The sequence below is a fragment of the Rana temporaria genome, chromosome 6 (assembly GCF_905171775.1).
Source record: "Rana temporaria chromosome 6, aRanTem1.1, whole genome shotgun sequence".
Lineage (NCBI taxonomy): Eukaryota > Metazoa > Chordata > Amphibia > Anura > Ranidae > Rana > Rana temporaria.
In genome coordinates, this window is record NC_053494.1 from 148,537,134 (window position 1) to 148,557,766 (window position 20,633).

General features: G+C 41.7%; 1 protein-coding gene across 10 annotated transcripts in view; it reads right to left on the bottom strand.

Annotated features, from left to right (window-relative positions):
* AGAP1 (ArfGAP with GTPase domain, ankyrin repeat and PH domain 1) overlaps positions 1 to 20,633 on the bottom strand; it is a 579,218-nt gene that overhangs the window by 113,665 nt on the left and 444,920 nt on the right. For all 10 annotated transcript variants that reach the window (XM_040357546.1, XM_040357547.1, XM_040357545.1 and 7 more), the window contains one exon: positions 10,383 to 10,551. In XM_040357546.1, coding sequence (XP_040213480.1) covers positions 10,383 to 10,551 — 169 coding nt within the window. The remainder of the gene's footprint in view (positions 1 to 10,382; positions 10,552 to 20,633) is intronic.

Consider the following 20,633-nt stretch of genomic DNA (forward strand, 5'->3'; position numbering starts at 1 on the left):
AAAAACGTCAAAAACGTGAGGTCAAGCCTCATTGCCATTAAACACGCCCCCCCAACCCATTTGAATTAGGCGCCCTTACGCCCGCCGCATTTACACTACGCCGCCCTAAGTAAGGAGGCAAGTACTTTGTGAATCATGTACTTGCCTCTCTTACTTAAGGCGGCGTAGTGTAAACACGCTAGGCTACGCCAAACTATATTTGCGCGCCCCTACCTGAATCTACCCAACAGACTTTTGGAGGATGGCCTGGTGTCAGGAAGGGCAGCAAAGAAGCCACTTCTCTCCAGGAAAAACATCAGGGCCAGTCTGACATTCTGCTGAAGGTACAGCAATTGACTGCTTAGGACTGGGGTAAAGTAATCTTCTCTGATGAATCCCCATTTCCGATTGTTTGGGGCACCCAGAAAAAACCTTGTCTGGAGAAGAAAAGGTAAGCGCTACCATCAGTCCTGTGTCATGCCAACAGTAAACACCCTGAGACCATTCATGTGTGGAGTTGCTGCTCAGCCAAGGGAGTGGGCTTACTCACACTTTTGCCCGAACATGAATAAAGAATGGTAGAAAAACATCCCTCGAAAGCAACTTCTCCCAACCATCCAATAACAGTTTGGTGACAAACAATGCCTTTTCCAACTTGATGGAGCACCATCCCATAAGGCAAGAGTTAGAACCAAGTGGCTTGGGGAACAAAACGTTTGGGTCAAGAAACTTCTAAGAGCCTAATCCCATTGAGAACTTACAGAGGACCCCGCTGCGGCGTAGTCACCCAGAAGTAAGGGTGGGTGCCTGTCAAAAACAGGTACCCGCTCCCTCCCCCTGAAAGATACCAAATGTGGCAGCGGAAGGGATGGGGGGAGGAAACAAACAAGCGGCACTTCCCCTTTTGGGTGGAGCTTTGCTTTACTGTAATTGTCAATAAAAGCCTTTGACACTTATGAAATGCTTGTAATTATACTTCAGTATACCATAGTAACATCTGACAGAAAGTCCTAAAAACACTGAAGCAGCAGACTTTGTGAAAAATGTATATTTGTGTCATTCTCAAAACTTTTGGCCGTATGTTAGTAAATTTGTATACATACTAATTTATATGGTGCTGTAGTATTCTGTAGGCCTGTACAGTACAGAAATTATATAGCGGTTTTCATCAGGTCCTACCCCTGAAGACCTTCCACATTTCCCTATACAAAGACACAGAAGGGCAGCTTGGTCAGAAACAAATAACCTGCCTTTTTCTTGGACTGTTGATGAGAAAGCACATAAACCTAAAATTTTCACATGTACAGTGAGACCGCCTGTCCCTGGTTTTTGGAAATGTTGGCCAGGTGTGACATCAATGGTGTAAAATAACTATAGTCTGGTATTTACCAAAATGTGGATTTGTACGTTTAGAGAACAAGGCTTATCAGGAGTCTGATTTCTTCGTACAACCAGGTGTGTGTCTAAGGAATTTTCTTACTAAAGAGCCAGTTCGCAATAAAAAAGCGGTTGGAGAAAGGAGCATTCCATGCACGTTTCCTGCACTGCTGGTCAACGCACTGCCCTGCGAGAGCGTGAGGATGCCAATTTTTTTTTTTTTTAACAATACAATTTTTTTTAAAGTTATTAATTAACAATACAGATCGAGGATGCCAATGAATTTTTAATTGCATCCCAAACGCATCTCGCAAATGCAGCGTTTTTGCAGACACCAAATCCCATGGTACCACAGAAACATGGTAGTTTGGTGCACTACTCCTTCAGCATCCCAGTACAATTTGCAGCCCACTCAAATGAAAAGCTGCTAAAACCTGACTGCTCAGGAGCGAGTGTGTTCTGGTGTGAACTGGCTCTTAAAGCGTAGTATGGCTAAAGCATTTTGGCCTTACTTCCCTTGTGAGTTACAGGAGTGCACTTACTTTTGCTCTCCTGTTATCCAGATTCAGCTTATAGTCGGCTATTACCCGTTTGACAGTTGACATAGCAGAGCTGCTCCAGGCTCTGGAAAAATCCCAACAATATTGGCGGGATAAAACTGATGGACAGCTGGCTCTGGCTCTCAGTGCGCAGCTGTGATCGTTCCCTCTCGAGCCTGGAGCTCTTGTGAACACGGAAGGAGCAGAGCGGTGACTGGCTGTCACTGCTCACCACTCTAAGCCGACCAAGAACTGAGCTATCAGTGGTCATGTGATCGTGCAGTTCTTGGGCTTAGAGCGCACATGGGACAGCTGCATCATCACACCAATGCTGCAGCACAGAGGTGAGAGTATAGATGCTTATTTTTCTTTTATAAACCACAAACTACTTCTTTATTAGAAATAAATAACTATCGAGAACAAAAAGGAAGACAGAGATAAAGTTTGCATGGGACAGAAATTTAGGAAGGTGAAAAGGGGATTAAATGTCAACATAAGTCATAGAAGAAGAAGCGCACAGCTAAAAAGGAAACCTGCACTGAAAAACTCCTTCTAGAAATGTGAAAACCGTGCACTGTGGTGAACGATTTTGCTAAAAAAGGTGCCATGTGCATTGTATCTTTCACTGTGGGTGTGTTCACTCTAAGAATTGGCTGCCTTACTGCAATGCACATCATTGAATGTCATAGTATACATTAATGCACCACAACAGAATGCTTAGGCCCCATGTACACTGCTGCTGGTAGACAGACGTTTAGAGGCAGTTGGACGCTTTTTTCAGCTGCCCCTGAACTCATCCAGTTGTACATGTACACAGGGTTGTTTAATGTTGTTTTTAGGCAGTTGCGTTTAGAGGCTTTTCTTTGAAGGCAAAAAAATGGGTTCAGATGCCGATGTTCCCGACGCACCTAAACGCAGTACCAGTGTTTAGGCGCGTTTTCGTTTAGAAGCATTTTTAAAAGGTGCCCTATTTTATTTGAGGGTCTAATGATGTTATCTTAAATAAACGCTCTTAGGCCCCCGTACAAACGACCGAGTTTCTCGGCAGAATTCAGCCAGAAACTCGATGGGAGCCGTATTCTGCTGAGGAAACCAGTCGTGTGTACACTTTTGGCCGAGGAAACCGACGAGGAACTCGTCAAGCCAAATAGAGAACATGTTCTCTATTTCCTCGTTAGTCAATGGGGAAACTTGGCTCACCGAGATCCTCGGCGGCTTCACAAGGAACTTGACGAGCAAAATTATGTGTTTTGCTCGTCGAGTTTCTCGGACGTGTGTACAGGGCCTGAGATGCGAACGCGGCAAAACACCGCTAAAAGCGACTAAACGAGGCATGCAAACGCAGCTGTCAAAGAAATAAAGTTCAGAAGAGGTTGCCTGAGCGTCCCGTGTACATTAGGCCTTAAGTGTGAATTGGCCCTCGGAGTCACTGGCCTTGCACAAGTAAGCTAATCAAAAGTTCTGACTTTCCCCCGACTTTACAAATTGCATACTTTTTGCCGGTCAGTGACTATGAAGGTATTGAGTCAAAGCCATGCAACTCATTTTTAGAAGAAACTCAGCTATGATAGACTGTTTCTTGACGTACAGCTTTCCTTTATTAAAAAACAAAACAAAAAAAAAAACATGAAGCCTGAATTCAGGCATGGTAGATCTACCACCGCTATAGCTGAGCCTGCATTACTTTGCTATAAACCTCTTAGATACACATAGGACTATTTAACTTTGCAGATTTTTTTCCTTTGTTCCCTGCCTCTTTTTTATTATTATTATTCTCACATTTACTTGCTCCCACCACAGCAAGAGCAGCGTCAGTTGGCGCCTGTCGGCTGCGAGAGGCGTCCTGATAAACAGCCTCGGCAGGACACACAACAGGGATAATGTACACTTAAGTACTAGCAATGTGCTGCCATTCTGCACAGCCGATTACTTCCCGCGCCTGTCACTCAAAGAGGAAATGGCTGAACCCATTAGATAGAAACCTTTGCAATGTATCCTAAATGCTTCCTGCGATGCTATTAATCTGAGAGCGGAGGATGCCTAGAGAGGAGCTCCCCTCAGTGACAGAAGTGGGGGGGCTACTGGAGGGGTGCACATGACTGCATTGCTGTCACCCTGTCCCCCCCCTACTGTCTCGTTAATCAAGATCTGGTTATTACCCCTACCACAGAAACAGAGGACACGGCTCGATCTTAAACACTCATTAGAAACATCTTCAGAGCACAGCTGAGTGGATAGTGTGACAGAAGGGGTGAGAAATAAGAAGAGAGGTGATGAAAGAAAATACAGGCTGGGTGGGAGAAGTAAAACAAAGAAATACACACCGGCTGATTGTATAGGAAAGTAACGTGGAAAATGTACACGATACAGACGCAGCGAAAACGAGGTTGGGGTACATTGGACGGAATAGGTACAAGTTTAGATAACTTTACCGGACAGAGAGAAAACAGGCGTGCTGTGAACTGAGAAAAGTCCATACGGGGAAATGTGTGCAGGAGTGAGGCAGAAGACGGGGAGGAGGAAGAGGGGGATCAAAGCAAGTCCGATGGCATTAATATTCATGACAATAATTAGTATTCTAGGTCACTGAATATTCATTGCTATTAGTTTGGATTTTATGGGTTTACGAGATGTTCTGATTGTTGGAGTGTGGAGGGCGCCGCACGATGAGGACTTTTAAGATGTCATCAGCAGTTCAACGCTGAAAACACATTAGTGGTTTTGGGTAAAAATCAGCCCCTTGTCTCTTGATGGATTTAACATTATGAGAGAGACCTGGGGCTAGTGAAGAGGGGAGGAACGAGGGAGGGGGGGATCAGTACTGAATTTAGTCAGGAAAGACAGCAGTGTACTGGCTTTTACTTTATAAAAAAGCAATTCCCAGACAAGACGCTGTGTATTATTGAGTGCACCGATCTGACAATCTAATCTGCTATTTTTGCCGTCTGCTATCACAACATCTAAACATATTCACAGGTTAGGGGACAAACATCCTACTGTTTTGTTAGGGCCCTTATGTTTAGGGGGATTGCAATCCCTGTTAGGGATCAATTTATTTTTTGTTCCTGACAAAAAGTCATCCATTGCTTAGACACAACATAGAGATCATCAGAGAGAATGCAATGTCTTTTTTTAGGGTAAAGCCATTATTTCCGCATGCTGGATAAGCCTCTTTATTTTGTATTGGGTGGTGGGATCTCTGCACTTGCGAATTCATGCACACTGGACGTTTTTGCAGTTGCTTTTAGAAGCGTCTGGCCTTTTTTTCCTGAATAAATTATTATTCTGGCCAATGAAATTAAAGCCCAAGCTCTTGACGCCTGTAAATGTGCCTAAAATCTTGTAAAAGCTTAAGGCCCCATGCACACGAGAAGCAAATGTAAACTCAATTTTTTAAGGCAAAAACCGGCGTTTAAAACGCCAGTTTTTGCCGCGAATTTCGCTGCGTTTTACAGCGTTTGCGGCTATCAGCATTCATAACAAACACATTGTAGACCCTCCCAAAGCTTTGAAATGCAAAAACGTTTGCGGCAGAACCCAAAATTTTGCGTCCGAAAAAACGAGCCTAAACCCAACTGCTTTAAAACGCCAAAAAACGTGATTGTGTGCATGGACACATAGGATAACATTAAATGTGTTCAGGGGCAGTTGAAAAAAATGCCCAAACGCCTCTGAACTCGAGTTTACCAGCGTCTCGTGTGCATGGGGCCTAAGACACTTTTACAAGCATCCAGCTTTTTTTTCAGCCAAAATTCTGCTGCCAGGAGGGCAAGGCTTCTAGGAGAGTCTGCAAAATGTCCTGTGTGCATGAGGCTTAATGCCTCATACACACGATCAGATAATCGTACGACTTATTGTTCGCATTTTGTTGCACAACATGAATATCAAATTCAACAGTGCATTTTGCTCTCTACGAAATGTACGATTTTTTTTGTCCGATTCTGGAAAACCTTCCCGTTTGCATAGCTACGTATCAGAAATTATGTCAAATACATGTGACCCCTGTGTCTGCCACGCCTTTTGACTATTTCCGGTCATATTGTAGAGGCATATAAATGATTTTCTGTTCGAATGGTTGGAGCATTTTCGCGGTACGAACATGGTTTACATTCTCCTATCTCCTCCTGTTTTTTTTGTTGTGCTTCCGATCATGCATGACGTTTGTCTATCGATTATTAGCGGACGCCCTACTGTACTGGGCCCGTGCCCCTGGAAGACATTATTTTTATTACGAAACGACGTAGGGCGGAGCGGCGCGTTACGTCATCACCTACTACACTCATGTACCCAGTTTAATGGGTTTGCCTGTTTGTGTCCGGCCGGCACAACAGGCTTAAGGCTTTTTAACGCTGCATCAATTGTAAAGTGTGCTACTTTTTATACTTAATAAAATCTTGAAGCTTTTTTACACTATGGAAGCATTAAGTTTTTTACATGGTACTACATATGAGTGTGAGATCTACTGAACATCCACTGAGTGTGTTGACCGAGATTGGAATCCATCTTGGGTGTCCCTGGAGTGTCTTTCATACCAAGTTTCTCTGGATCCCCTGTAACGGGGGAACACGGAGCTCTGGTAAGCAGGTATGTTTTACATTCCGGTGGTGGATCTCACACTAGCCTCTTTTGAACATCTGAGGAGTTTTTACCTATGGATGAATTTCACTAAGGATTTTTCCTTCACGGGTGCATGGACATTATTTATTTATTTAATTTCAGCATTTATGAACTTCAATTCACGGAATTGCTTATTTGATCATTGATCAATGTTTTATGATTTTCAAATATGAATTTTTCACTTCGCTATATGATCCATTAATCTCGGATTTATTTTCGGTTTGAGATAACTTTTGGATCATTTATTCATATATGTATGGCTCACACCCTTGGTTTCTTCCGCCATTAACAAGTGTGTTTCTATTGGAGCATTCACATGTTGTTTCATTTGAAGTGTTGATGTATTCACAAGGCTATATATAAGATTCGTTTAGCGCAACCATATTTTTTCCATGTACTGATTAAACGGCTGACGTTCGCTGGGCTATCGTCCGAGCAAAGTTTTCATGTTTGTCCCTTCGGATATTGTTGGACAAACTGTGATGACCAGCTGTCGAAAGCTGTGTACTAATGATCAGACTATTGTGCGATCAATCGGAAAGCAATTTTTATCATCCGATTATCTGATCGTGTGTACGAGGCATAAGCCTTCATGTACACTGCTGCTGGTAAACGGACGTTAAGGAGCAGTTGGGCTTTTGATGGAGATACATTTTTGACAATTTGCAAAAAAATAAAAAAACGTGGCAAAATGGAAGTTTTTAAACGTTAATTACTACCTGTCAAGTTAAATTGTTCAGGAGAGGTTTTAAAATGTCCTGTGTACATTTATGCCCTGTACACACGATCGGTTCATCCGATGAAAACGGACCGATGGATTTTTTTCATCAGATATCCGATGAAGCTGACTTTCGATCATCAGTCTTGCCTACACACTATCAGTTAAAAAAACGATCGTGTCAGAACGCGGTGACGTAAAACACAACAACGTGCTGAAAAAAATAAAGGTTCAATGCTTTCGAGGATGCGTCGACTTGATTCTGAGCAGCGAACGTGCCTAAGCCTAAGTGTACGTGCCTAACTTCGCAGCTTGGCATACATTGGGGGTGTATCTCACATTTTTTTCCTAGTTTCCCTATATAGACTGGATTCTAACCTGCACAGTAGAAGGCAGTGCGGCTTTACACAGAGCTGCTGCGCATTGGCTGCAGTGCAGTGTAACCGTGGTTTTGGTGCTGGTTAGCTGCGAAAGTTCTGCATGCGAGCGTTTTGACGTGCTTTCAGAAAACACACCAAAACTGCAGGACATAACAGAAGTCTATGGCAAAATGCAGCTAACCCTCACCCAAACAGTGGGTACACTGCGCTGTACCCGTGCTACAGTCAACACGCAGCAGTGTAGTGTGAAGCTGCCCTTACCGTATAGGCTAGTGACCTTGTCGACTCCAGCAGAAAGCCAGGCCCTCGCGCTACAGTATTATGCTACTAATAGAAGATGATGGTTGTCCGATCCAGCTGTCTTTGCAACAATTAACTGCTTTATGTCTATGGAGGATTGTACAATCACTACAGGATGTCACAGTTGGACAAGCAGGAAAATCTGCTCCGATTGCTGCTGTTACCTTCATATAACAACAAAGATACAAGTGTAGCAGAACAGAGTTTGTAGTTTGGTGTCACAATCTGCTGTCATCTAAGCCAGAAGGCAGCTGGGTCATGTCTGCATGTCTGACAGCTTAATATGAACAGCCTTACTAACAGATCAAATCTAAATGAGATTTGACAGTGTGTAGTAACTGGAGTAAGGACTGTTATTGTAGAAAGTTTTTAGATTGTCAAGGACAGGCATGTTACAAGATGCTGATTTGGGAACAGAGATTTTCAGTAAATAGATGTGGTACCTATTGGTTAAAACAAGTAATTGTAACCTTTTTATGGCCTCTAAAATAATATAAGACACTCCATATCATTCAGAACCACTAGAATTAAAATTCACTTTGTACAACACTTTAGAATATGTTGGCACTATAAAAACTCAGAATAGTTCTTAAAAACCACATACCATTACACAGTAGAAGACCAATACATTGTTATTTCAAATAAGAAACCAATTTTGTAGATATACTGGGATTTAAACTAAAGTCGGCCATAGATGGATCGAATATTGTTTGATACAGAAAAGATTGGTCAAGATTCAAACCATCTATGGGCAGTAACCATTGGGTTCTGACAGACAGGAAAGCTCCCTGCACCCCCCGGCAGTAACCATTGGGTTCTGCCAGATGGGAAAGCTCCCTGCACCCCCCGGCAGTAACCATTGGGTTCTGCCAGACGGGAAAGCTCCCTGCACTCCCCTTCCCCTGCAGTGGAAGGAAATCAAATCAAATCATCTATGACTTGCCTAAGAATCTATAAGCGCATATATTTTGGTCATACTAAGCATGACAATGACATAGTAGCACTTTTATCTATAAAAAATGGAAGTGGAAAGACTGCACATATCAATGAATCAGGCTCTTGTTTATATTTTCTAACCTGAACTTTAAGGATGATTGCAGGAACATGATTGGTTTCCCAGTACAGGATGGTGACATTTGGTCAATAATTATCACGCCGAAGCATAGAGTCACAAACAGTGCAGCCCATAGACACTTCTGGGGTTCATTGATAATAATAAAACAAGTGTGATTGGTTGTCATGGGTTTTACCCCCTGGCTTTCTTTTGCCTAAATTTCTAGTAATTCATACCAAGGAAGATGCAGAAATAGACTACACATTGTACTTTACATTGTGGACGAGTGCATAGACAAAACGATATACGGGTTTCGATTCATACAGACAGTGATGAGGGCAGGCAAAAATCGGATTATACAATTGTGTTTTTTTGACAAGAATGATGGCGACAATAACGCACTACAGAATAAAAAAACATCCATTACTGGAAAACCATTAAGCCGCGTACACACGACCGTTTTTCATGACGTGAAAAATGAAATTTTTTAAAGTGGTCATTAAAAACGATCGTGTGTGGGCTCCAGAGCATTTTTCTCGACGTGAAAAATGGGCATTAAAAATTTAGAGCATGCTCTAATTTTTTGCGTCCGTGAAAAACGGTCATGTGTGGGCTTTAACGACGTGAAAAGCCAGTTATGTGACGGGAGCACTCGTTCTGGTAAAACTAGCATTTGTAATGGAGATCGCACATTCGTCACGCTGTAACAGACTGAAAAGCACGAAGACTGAAAAGCGCAAATCGTCTCTCACCAAACTTTTACTAAACACGACATCAGCCCCAAGGGTGGCACCATCCGAATGGTACTTCCCCTTTATAGCCGTCGTACGTGTTGTACATAACCACGCTTTGCTCTAGCTTTTTTTTTCACGATCGTGTGTATACAAGGCAGGCTTGACAAGAATCACCTCGAGAAAATCTTTGTTTTTTTCCTAGGACATTAAAAACGGTCGTGTGTACGTGGCATTATATTAAGTAAACATACTCAGAGGTGAAGCCATCAACTGTAACAAGGAAAATAGTGTGAGAAGCAGATGGCACAAAAAAAAAAGTTCATAGATATTCACATTCATTATAGTGAAAGCCTTTTATAAACCAGATTTCAGTATATTCTGATACTTTTATTAGATGACATCATCTCAATGTCACTGCTACAGCTGACAGCTGTCATTTCTTCCCAACACGTGCCGTTAATGACAATCAATTAGTAAAAAGATGTGGCTGTAAATAATGTAACACCCTATTAAGGTACACGAGTCATCAACAGAGCTGGTATACAGCTGTATACCGTTATACACCAATGAGCACAATTATACACCATTTCCAGTGTACTCTTGGAAAAAATACTGGAGATCCTAGAACTTACATTCCCTTCTACAAAGGTGTATGCAGACCTATTAGTTTTTTACAATACACACCTGTATTAGGGGAGATCTGCAGCCCACTGACTTCCTTGGTTAGTCCATTGGTCTTAGGACTGGCGATGGGTGCACAGGAGGATGTGGCTCGAGGTGGTCTTTTTCCTGGAACCTTCACTGTAGTCCTGAGGAGGTCGATCTCCTTCCCATGGACATTCTGCATGTAATCCTAAAAATCAAGAATACGTTATCACTTTTGGGAAATAATAAAGAAAAATCATCAAAGTAAAACAACTGCGTCAGGGGAGAGAAAGCACATTTGAGGAGGTTTGAATCAGAAAAAACTCGCTCCTGTGATGGTGGAGGTGAGCAGTAAGAGCAACAAGGCAGGACGAGATGATGCCATCTCAAGGAGTTATTCAGTCAGGCTTCAGGAGGTATATAAATAGCCTACACCTCAGTTCTGCAATCTAACTGGCCCTTCTGAGCAAAAACTGCACTTGTGTTCTAGTATTGGGAGCATGCAGAAAGTGTCGACAGACCACTAAACACAATTTTGAATCCGTGGACTACCAACATGAATTTTACACACAATGCTCTCTGCCCCTCTCAACCCTCCCCCCCCCCCCCCCAATCACACTGCTGCCTTTTACACACAATGCCCCTCCTCTTGTCAGCGCGCATTAAGAATAACACTGGAAACAACATTGGGAGATAAAAAATGCCAGTGTTGATTTGCGTCAGAACCTCTGGGGACCACCCAAATTTTCTTGTGGACCATCAGTGGTCCACGGACTGCTGATCTCATATCTGACAACATGTGAATCTCTAAACCAGATGATATGCACTGGGCACTTAAAGAAGCTTATTTATTTTTTTCTAAAATAACAAACGTGATAGATACCTGCTGGGGGCAATGGGTTTTGTATTGATGGTGGCTGGGGGAGAAATCTGCATTAGTGAACCAGGGCACACAGCCTGTTCCCAGCATTTGCATGGTGAAATGAGGCCAGTTTGACAGAGGCGCTCCTTCTCATAGAGCTTTTCTAAACAGCACATATCACTGGTTGGTGTATAATTTATTTTTGAGAAAAATTGGGCTCTTTTGGTTTATTTTTATAATGCCAATTTTATAGATAACCAATTAAACTTGGTTATCGAGCTGAAGAAACCTACGTCTACAGGACTTGATTCAGGCAGCCAGACTCTGGCGCCAGCTTTGGTGAGAAGTCAGTTCACCCACCACTAAGTTTTGGTACCCAGAACATTTGAGAGAGATTCTCAAGGTATGGCTTTAACCATGTTTTGGAGGAAGTCATTATTTCATATATGTTTTTCAGAAGACAAACTAAAAAAAATACTATTGTACATCAACTTCTCATTTTGAACCATAGCAAGTTAGTGCTAGGTCATAGAAGACTTAGTTTAAGTATATTAAACTTTACCTACAGCAACCAAACCAAAATTTGCTTTAAAGGATACATTTTACTTTTTAGAAAAAAATAATGCACATTTTTTGCAGATAGTTCATTGAGAGCTACAAACCAACAACCACAAAGGATGTCGGGACTAGTAGTTCATTCACACACAGAGCTGTGTGAATGAATGAAGTGGCATTGTGGGCGGAGCGTTGATTTAAAAAAGTGACCGCTACCACAGGGAGGGGGGCAGTGGACATGCATTAGGGTAGAAAATGTCCTGCCTTTAGAACCACTTTAAGCTGACCATAAGCTGATCAAAAAAATCCTTGCTGAACAGGCCAAATTTTGAACAGTGTGTGATCATTCACGCTCAACAGAAGTTGAAGTTGCTGCTGCTGTCAGAATACCATGCCCTGGCAGGTGGTAGGACATTGTGAATAGAGGAATCTGTTAGTTTATTTTCATTAATTCATCCTTTCAGAAATAAATAAATGTGTTTGGCAGCTTTAGTGTCTTAATCTCCAAGTTGTGCAACATCAGATTTTCTATTACTGGCACTAAAACTTCCAGTCCTGGGGTAAGAAAGTCAGCAATTTTAGGGGTTAAGCTTTTGTTAGCAGCTGGGGCTGTTGATGGTATTTTCAGGTGAACAAGATAGGTTAAGCTCTAGGGGTCATGCAGGGTTAGTTTTAATGGTTAGGATAAAATAATCATTACTAGCTCATTTTACGTGTTGGTTATTTTTTTAGCTCAAACCCCTAAACCTAACCTGACCTTTAGGTAAACTATTCGAAAAATATGTAGGTTGTCATTGCTGATCTCTCCTTTTAAATTTGCTAGATGCTCGGTGTCATCCTAATACTTTGGGTGTGAACTCAAAAAAGTACAGAGATAAAAACATACTGACTGTTCCCCAACTTTCCTTTCCCAGATCTGAGACTCCTAGGCATCTAGATATTTCAGTAGTCCAACAATGGACCGCCATTTTTCCTAGAAGATATTCTTAGGAATAGATTTGATGTTTTAGTTTATTATTACATGCTTTCAGCACTATTAGTGTAGACAATGTACTTCGGGGCTATCGAAAGTTACAATGAAAACAGTAGGGAGAGCAAACAAATACTGGCACATGGGTCCAAAAAATGTTCTGCCCGTATCCTTGAATTGTTGAAGGATAAGTTCACCTTTGGGAACATATTACATGTTCCACCCACTTTAAGGGTGAACCATGTAACATGGAAAATGTTCCCAATGCTGCAGCCGTTGTCCACTGCCCCCCTCCCTGTGGTAGCGGTCACTTTTTTAAATCAACGCTCCGCCCACAAGGCCGCATCATTCATTCACACAGCTGTGTGTGTAAATGAACTACTAGTCCCGTCATCCTTTGTGGTTGTTGGCTTGTAAGCTCTCAATGAACTATCTGCAAAAAAATGTGCATTATCTTTTTCTAAAAAAGTAAAATTCATCATTTAAGGAGGATTTTGGTTTAGTTGCTGTAGGTAAAGTTTAATATACTTAAACTAAGTCTTCTATGACCTAGCACTAACTTACTATGGTTAAAAATGAGAAGTTGATATACAATAGGATTTTTTTTAGTTTATGTCTTCTGAAAAACATATATGAAATAATGATGTCCCTCAAAACATGGTTAAAGCCATACCTTGAGAATCACTCTCAAATGTTCTGATAGTGGTGGGTGAACTGACTTCTCACCAAAGCTGGCGCCAGAGTCTGGCTGCCTGAATCAAGTCCTGTAGACGTAGGTTTCTTCAGCTCAATAACCAAGTTTAATTGGTTATCTATAAAATTGGCATTATAAAAATAAACCAAAAGAGACCAATTTTTCGCAAAAATAAATTATACACCCACCGGTGATATGTGCTGTTTAGAAAAGCGCTATGAGAAGGGGCGCGCCTCTGTCAAACTGGCCTCATTTCACCATGCAAATGCTGGGAACAGGCTGTGTGCCCTGGTTCACTAATGCAGATTTCTCCCCCAGCCACCATCAATACAAAATCACTGATCAGAGGCAAACAGCACAAGATCAAGGTAGACGGCCACTTAACAAGGCTTGAGAAGGAGGCAGCTCAGACACTTGTGAGATTAAGAACATTTAACAAGTCTCTGGGGTCTACTCCAGGGACCCCCCCTCCCACACAAAGCCCCTATCCTGCCCCTCTAAAACCTGAAAAAAGCTGTAATTGCAAAGCTATTAGCATGTTCTGCTCACGCCGTCGCTAATCTCCTAACATAGGAAACAAATAAAGCCACACGAGTGGAGAGATTATCAGCGAGAGGTGATCTGGCCCTAGTCCTGCATAACACACGGCTATCCAGACCTCCAACCATGAATGAAGCTCAGCATGCACATTCTATTGATTGTGGCGTGATCTGAGTGCTGTAATAAAGTTTAGGAGAAATAAAAATCTGTTTATAATTGTCACTCAGAGTATCATAGATAAACAGAACAAAATTACGGAATGAAGGTTAATTATGTACTCTGTGCTGTAGGTTACAGACTTTGTACAATACATCTTATCATAGTATTGTCTTATCAACAAAAAGGACTCGAGTCTGGTACACACAATGAGATTATAGGACAAATGAGCGCACGTTTTTTTGCATGCTAGTCTCCATATCGAAAATTAAGAGGTTACTAAGTTACGAAAATTCTCAGAATAAAAATTTGGAAGTGCTGTAACATATTGAATTGTATTTGGGGACAAAAACGGATTAAATGAAAATTGTACAATCTGGTATGGTACGAGAACATTTTTTGCGTTTGTCCCATCAGATAATTTCGCATTACCTGTCCTGATTGGCTCTCGAAAGCCATGTACTAACCATCAGATCTTACGAACGCTTAGAAAGCAATGTTTTTCGTATGCTTTTCGGCTCATGTGTACTAGGCTTTATTCCCACCACTTCAGTCACAAGGACAAAATATGACTTACTTGATTTTATCTAAAATTTTAAGACATTTGATAAAAAAAAACCCAGTATAATAATTTGATATACTCAAAAATGCCAGCATACTGAGCAATCTGTGTCGTTTTCACTTTGATTGTCCATGCAAACTTTGGTTTGGTCTCTGCACAGATTAGGGGTGAGGGGGGTCTGTCGGCAAGGTTTCCATACAGGATAATGGCAGTAAGGGCTTCTGCATGAGAAATTGAGACATATTTGCTATATTTTGTGGTTTCTGGTCCTCCCTCTAGTGGTCAGAAGCAGTGTTGCACCAATTAAAAATGTACGTTTATTTTAGGTACAAAACAACCATCAAACTGACTGCTTTCTAAATCTTCAGATCACACAATAAGAAGCAGGGTTGCCAATTAGTAAATATATATATATATATATATACAGGCATACCCCACTTTAAGTACACTCACTTTACATACACTCGCGAGTAAGGACATACCCGCGAGTGTATGTAAAGTGCCTTACAAGTACTGTACAGACATTTTGCAGCCGCAGTAGAAGGAGCTAAAGCTCAGAGAGCATAGCCTGCCCTGTTCCAGTGTGCCCCTGACACCCCCAATACAGCCCCTGACACCCCCACTACAGCCCCTGAGACCTCAGCTACAGCTCCTGACCCCCCACTACACCCTATAAGTGAAAAAATATATTGTTTCACTTTAAGTACATTTTCGTTTTACATACATGCTCTGGTCCCATTGTGTACTTAAAAGTGGGGTATGCCTGTATATATATATATATATATATATATATATATATATATATATATATATATATATATATATATCCACTAATATGATATGGATAGCACTAAAGTTGCAAAAACTGGCAGATCAAATATTATTAATTTATCAATAAATTAGATCTGCCTGTCTTAAGCAGCTGACCCTCTCCAATCTGCCACAATCATGCCCCTAAGCTTGGGAATTCTTCATTTCTTTGTAGGGGCTTTGCAAGGGACTGTTCCCTTTCCTGTGGGGAGAAGGCTCCTCAGTTGCGCACATTCTCCAATAGGAGTCTGGTTGTACCAAACACTGGTTAACACATCCATTAACACCTTTCTCTTTCGATATATCTAGAAAAGCTCAGGGCAATCGCATTATTAGTGAAAATCAGGACTTGTATGGCTGACCTAAGACCTACTGCACCTGCTGAATTGATCTATCCCATGTGCACCATATTATGACAGCTGAAAATAGATCGGGGAAAGAGAGCTCTACCGTTGTAGTGAAGAGCTACATTTCTCATTTTATTGTAGCTGACAAAGACAGCTTACTTTAGAGCCGTTAATACATTAAATAAAAATAAACAGCAATACGTACATTGCAAACATGCAACCACTGCACGGGTTTCTGAGCTCAAAGTATATTAGGTGCATTGATGGTTGCAGGGGGAACTTGTTCACAGCACTTGGGTCATCCTTGGGAAGGGAATGATGAGAAAAGATTCCAGGAAATGAAGCTTTGCCTTCTCTGGCATCCACAGTCCTCTCATTAACTCGTGTTGCTGTGGGGAGCGCGTTGCACAGCGTCGCCGAGACAGATGTGTACACTGTTCCGCAATGCTCTGCTAGTGCCCGTGCCGCACGCAAAAGGGTTAACGTTGCTTTCCCTAATTATGTTGCATCTTATTGCCATACACTTAATTAGCTGCATTAATGTGATTTCTTTTTACATAGGCAAGCAATTAAGGGCTATGATTGAGTTTCATTCAATTAGCCTCAACAAACATGCTAATTGATGTCCCAGATGCAAATGAGATGTGGTGAGATAGAGAGGCGCACACTGCGCAGTGGGAGGGGGGGGGGGGGATCTTTGCTGGGAGAGTGGGGTCTCCGCGGGGTCTGGCTGCCGTATTGAACCCCATGACTGTCAGCACAGGGGGTGCTCTGCTCTGGGACCGGCAGGGAATAAGAAGCTTAGTTTCGAGGCAAGGAGGGGCAGGCGAGAGACTGGATCAGACCCCTAGGGCAGCTTTTTAAAGCAGCAACAATTAGCTAGAGCAAACGGCAGATGAGAGGCGCATGAGACAATATCATCCTGCAGTCTGGAGTATCCCTGTAAACTGGAGGTCACGTCCTAAGGCTTCCTAGGGTCTGGTCTATGAGCACTGGGATTATCCCAGCTCTATACAGGATAAGACAGGAGGGAGCCCAAACCAATGCACAAATTATGCAATGCCCTGCTCTTTAGGTTGCAAGAATAATATTGTCATTATGGATATGTGCCCAAATCTGACTGACAGGGAATCCATCCAATCGCCTGCAGTAACTGAACAGCATGGTAAATAAATGGCAAATAAAATGCATTAAGTAATTCAACTGTCAGAGTTAAATCTTCTTATGCTGTTGACTCACTAAAAAGCGATTTTTTTCCTTTCCGTCTCTAGAACGCCGTCAGTGCCAGTCGCTTCCAGAATGATTTCTAATGGGTTTGTATGCTAACGACATCTGATGATCATGATCTGATACACAGCGCTAAATGCTCGCACTTGGACATTTTTCCGCATACATTCCAAATATCGGGTTACTAATACAAAGTGCAGGTGCAGTATGATGATTGCTCTATTCTGAGTAACGTGTAGTGGGTAGCGATACCACTGCCCCTCCATGATAAGGGTTTCCAGACAGAAGACTCATCTGGGAAAGAAAAAAAAAGAAAAAAATAACCTCTTGGCAGAGCGGGAGAAAAACGCAGGGAGTGGGGGCTCGCTCGCCTTTTGCTTATTGAGTTTAAGGCATTACACGCAGCAGCACAGAGGGAAGCAACACTAATTTTAATGCCATAAAATGCTCTAAAAGTGCCCCAGGCCCCAGCTACGTAGGAGCTACTTGCACCTAAATAAGACACGGTTCATTTCCTCTGCAGCTTAGCCTAATGTAATCAGCAGCCTGGAGACGTGAGCGCCACCGAGCAGATAGAGAGGGGGGACACCGCCAGCGGTCTGGGGGGCCGCGGACAGATTGCTGTTGATTAGAGAATTTTTCAGTTTTGACAAGGATGTAATGAAGAGCTTGTGAAGTTGTTCACCTGAGGAGAGGGCAGTCTGGATAAACGTCACTTCTTAATAGACCTATTACAGCCAGCACAATACACTGACCTGATACAAATGAACACTTAAACACCGCAAAACTCAGGCCGATACACAAATACTAAAGCCAAGGCACACTCCGACCATACACAGATACTTACTGGCACTTAAATAACACGCTTAGCTGCCTGAATAAACGTGCTTAAAGGGAATTCACTGTGGTGTATTTTCAGCAAGAACATATTTAGAGTTATTATTGTAATGTCTACCTGAAAGTGAGCTTTTCACATGATTATTGTAGTTGTAGATTTTCCCTCTAGTGGTCATTCTTATATGAAGGACTGTGATTATTATTCCAGATCTAGTACTTATGGGATGAGGTCAACTAGACATAGTTTTCCATTAGTTAGCCCCATCAGTTACCTATAGAGGGAGCGGGAACAGTAAAGCACAATCACTGTGCAGCATTACTTGCATACATTATACAAGTACATTTGTATTAAAAAATTAGGCCATGTATGTTTTTTTTTCCTTTTTATAAACCTTCAGGTTTTATTTTAAATAAAAATAACAAACATGTCTATACTTACTTGCTCTGTGCAATAGTTTTGCACAGAGCAGCCCCCCGATCCTCTTCTTCTGGGGTTCCCCTGACGCTTCATGCCCCTTCTCTCCCTTGGGTGACCCCACGGAAAGCCGCTTTCACTGGGAGAACATGTGCAGGCTCGCTCCCGAGTCCCGCTGCTGCGTCCATTGGCACAGACAGCGGGAATTTGATTGACAGCTATCAATCTGTCCAATGAAGAGAGAAACAACGAGGTTGGAGCTGCTGTGCTCGTACACATTGCTGGATCAGATCGAGCTCTGGTAAGGAAAGGCTGCAACACAGAGGGGCAGATCCACAAAAGAATTACGCCGGCGTATCTATTGATACGCCGCGTAATTTTAAATTTCCTGCGTCGCATCTCGGATCGATACGACAGGCGTACGTCTTAGTACGCCGTCGGATCGTAGATGCATTTTTTCCGCCGGCTTTTTCCGGCGTATAGTTACCCCTGTTATTATGAGGCGTATTCAATGTTAAGTATGGCCGTCGTTCCCGCGTCGAATTTTGAATTTTTTACGTTGTTCACGCAAGTCATTCGCGAATAGGGATTTGCGTAGAATGACGTCACCGTTGTAAGCATTGGCTTGTTCCGGTTTAATTTCGAGCATGCGCACTGGGATACGCCCACGGACGGCGCATGCGCCGTTCAAAAAAAACGTTGTTTACGTCGGGTCACAACGTATTTACATAAAACACGCCCCCCATCGCATCCATTTGAATTCCGCGCCCTTACGCCGCCAAAGATACACTACGCCGCCGTAACTTACGGCGCAAATTCCTTGAGGATTCGAAAAATTAAAAAAAGTTACGGTGGCGTAGTGTATCTTAGATACGCTACGCCCGGCGGATACATGCGCCAATGTACGTGGATCTGCCCCAGAAGGTTTTTCGAGAAACTTTAATCCAAATTGGTAAAATAATTTGGATGAGGGGGAAAAAAAAAATAAGGCTTTAAAATAGGCTATAGATTTTCTTTTTTTTTTGACGGCTGCTTACATTTTCTGTGTGTATACATTTTATTTTTATATATGTGTGTATGTATGTATGTATATATATAAAAATGTATATTTATGGTAAATAATGAATAATTAAAATGTTCTATAAAGAGACCGATTTGTTCCTCGTGCTCTTCTCAAAGATGTATCATGTTTTGTGGCCCAGTGATCACAGTACAGGTGTTCAATAAACTAATAACTACAGGGAAATTAAGTAATTAGCGCTGAATAATCAGGATACATAATTAATTGGGCTACTGTATTTATACATGAACAGATTTACAGAAAACACTTATGGATTTATCTACGGTTTCTACATTTGATAACATGTCCTTCAAGCTCTCAAAGCCGACCTCAGGGCATTGATTTTGTTTTAGGTGAAGGCCGATATTGGGAAGTGTTGTTAAAGTTACACCTGTCTTTCCACCCTAAAACACGGGAAAGCTCCAGTGACATAAATTTCTTTGACATTGCTTTTTGACCTTTCCTTCTAAAAATTGCTAGTTGCTTGACCATCGTTTTGATTCAATGGCTTCAAAAATCAGGAGTACTGATTCCACTGGTTGCATGCATGAACTAGCAAAGTACTGAAGTCAGTGACAACAAAACAACATTTTATATATATATATATACCGTGTTTCCCCGAAAATAAGCCTGGGTCTTATATTAATTATGCCAACAAAAGACACAGTAGGGCTTATTTTCGGGGTAGGTCTTACCATGTAATGTGCTGTCTTCTCTCCCCCTCTCCCTCCCTGCCTGTCAGGAATCCCCAGTGAGAACTGAGTTAAAATGCTTGTAAAATCCTACAATTCACTCTATTACAGTAGTATATAATGTACAATGTGCGTGTAATATAATTGTGCCAAATACCTTCGTTATAGCGCCATTCTGCGCTTCTGTGACCCGCCGGAGTTCTTTTCCCCATAATTATATTACAGAAACACACACATTGTACATTATATACTACTGTAATAGCGTGGATTATAGGATTTTACAAGCATTTTTAACTAGGGCTAATTTTCAGGGTAGGTCTTATTTTTGGGGAAACAGGATATATATATATATATATATATATATATATATATATATATATATATATATATATATATATATATATATATATTTTTTAAATAGAATAATTAATATAAGCTGCTACACAATTAGACTCCCTCACTTGTTTTTTTTTTTTCTTTAAACCTGATGCGGTTTAAAAAGTTCTATATTGCCATGGTACTTTAACAGATTTAAACTCACAAGGAAACAGGAACAGATAGTA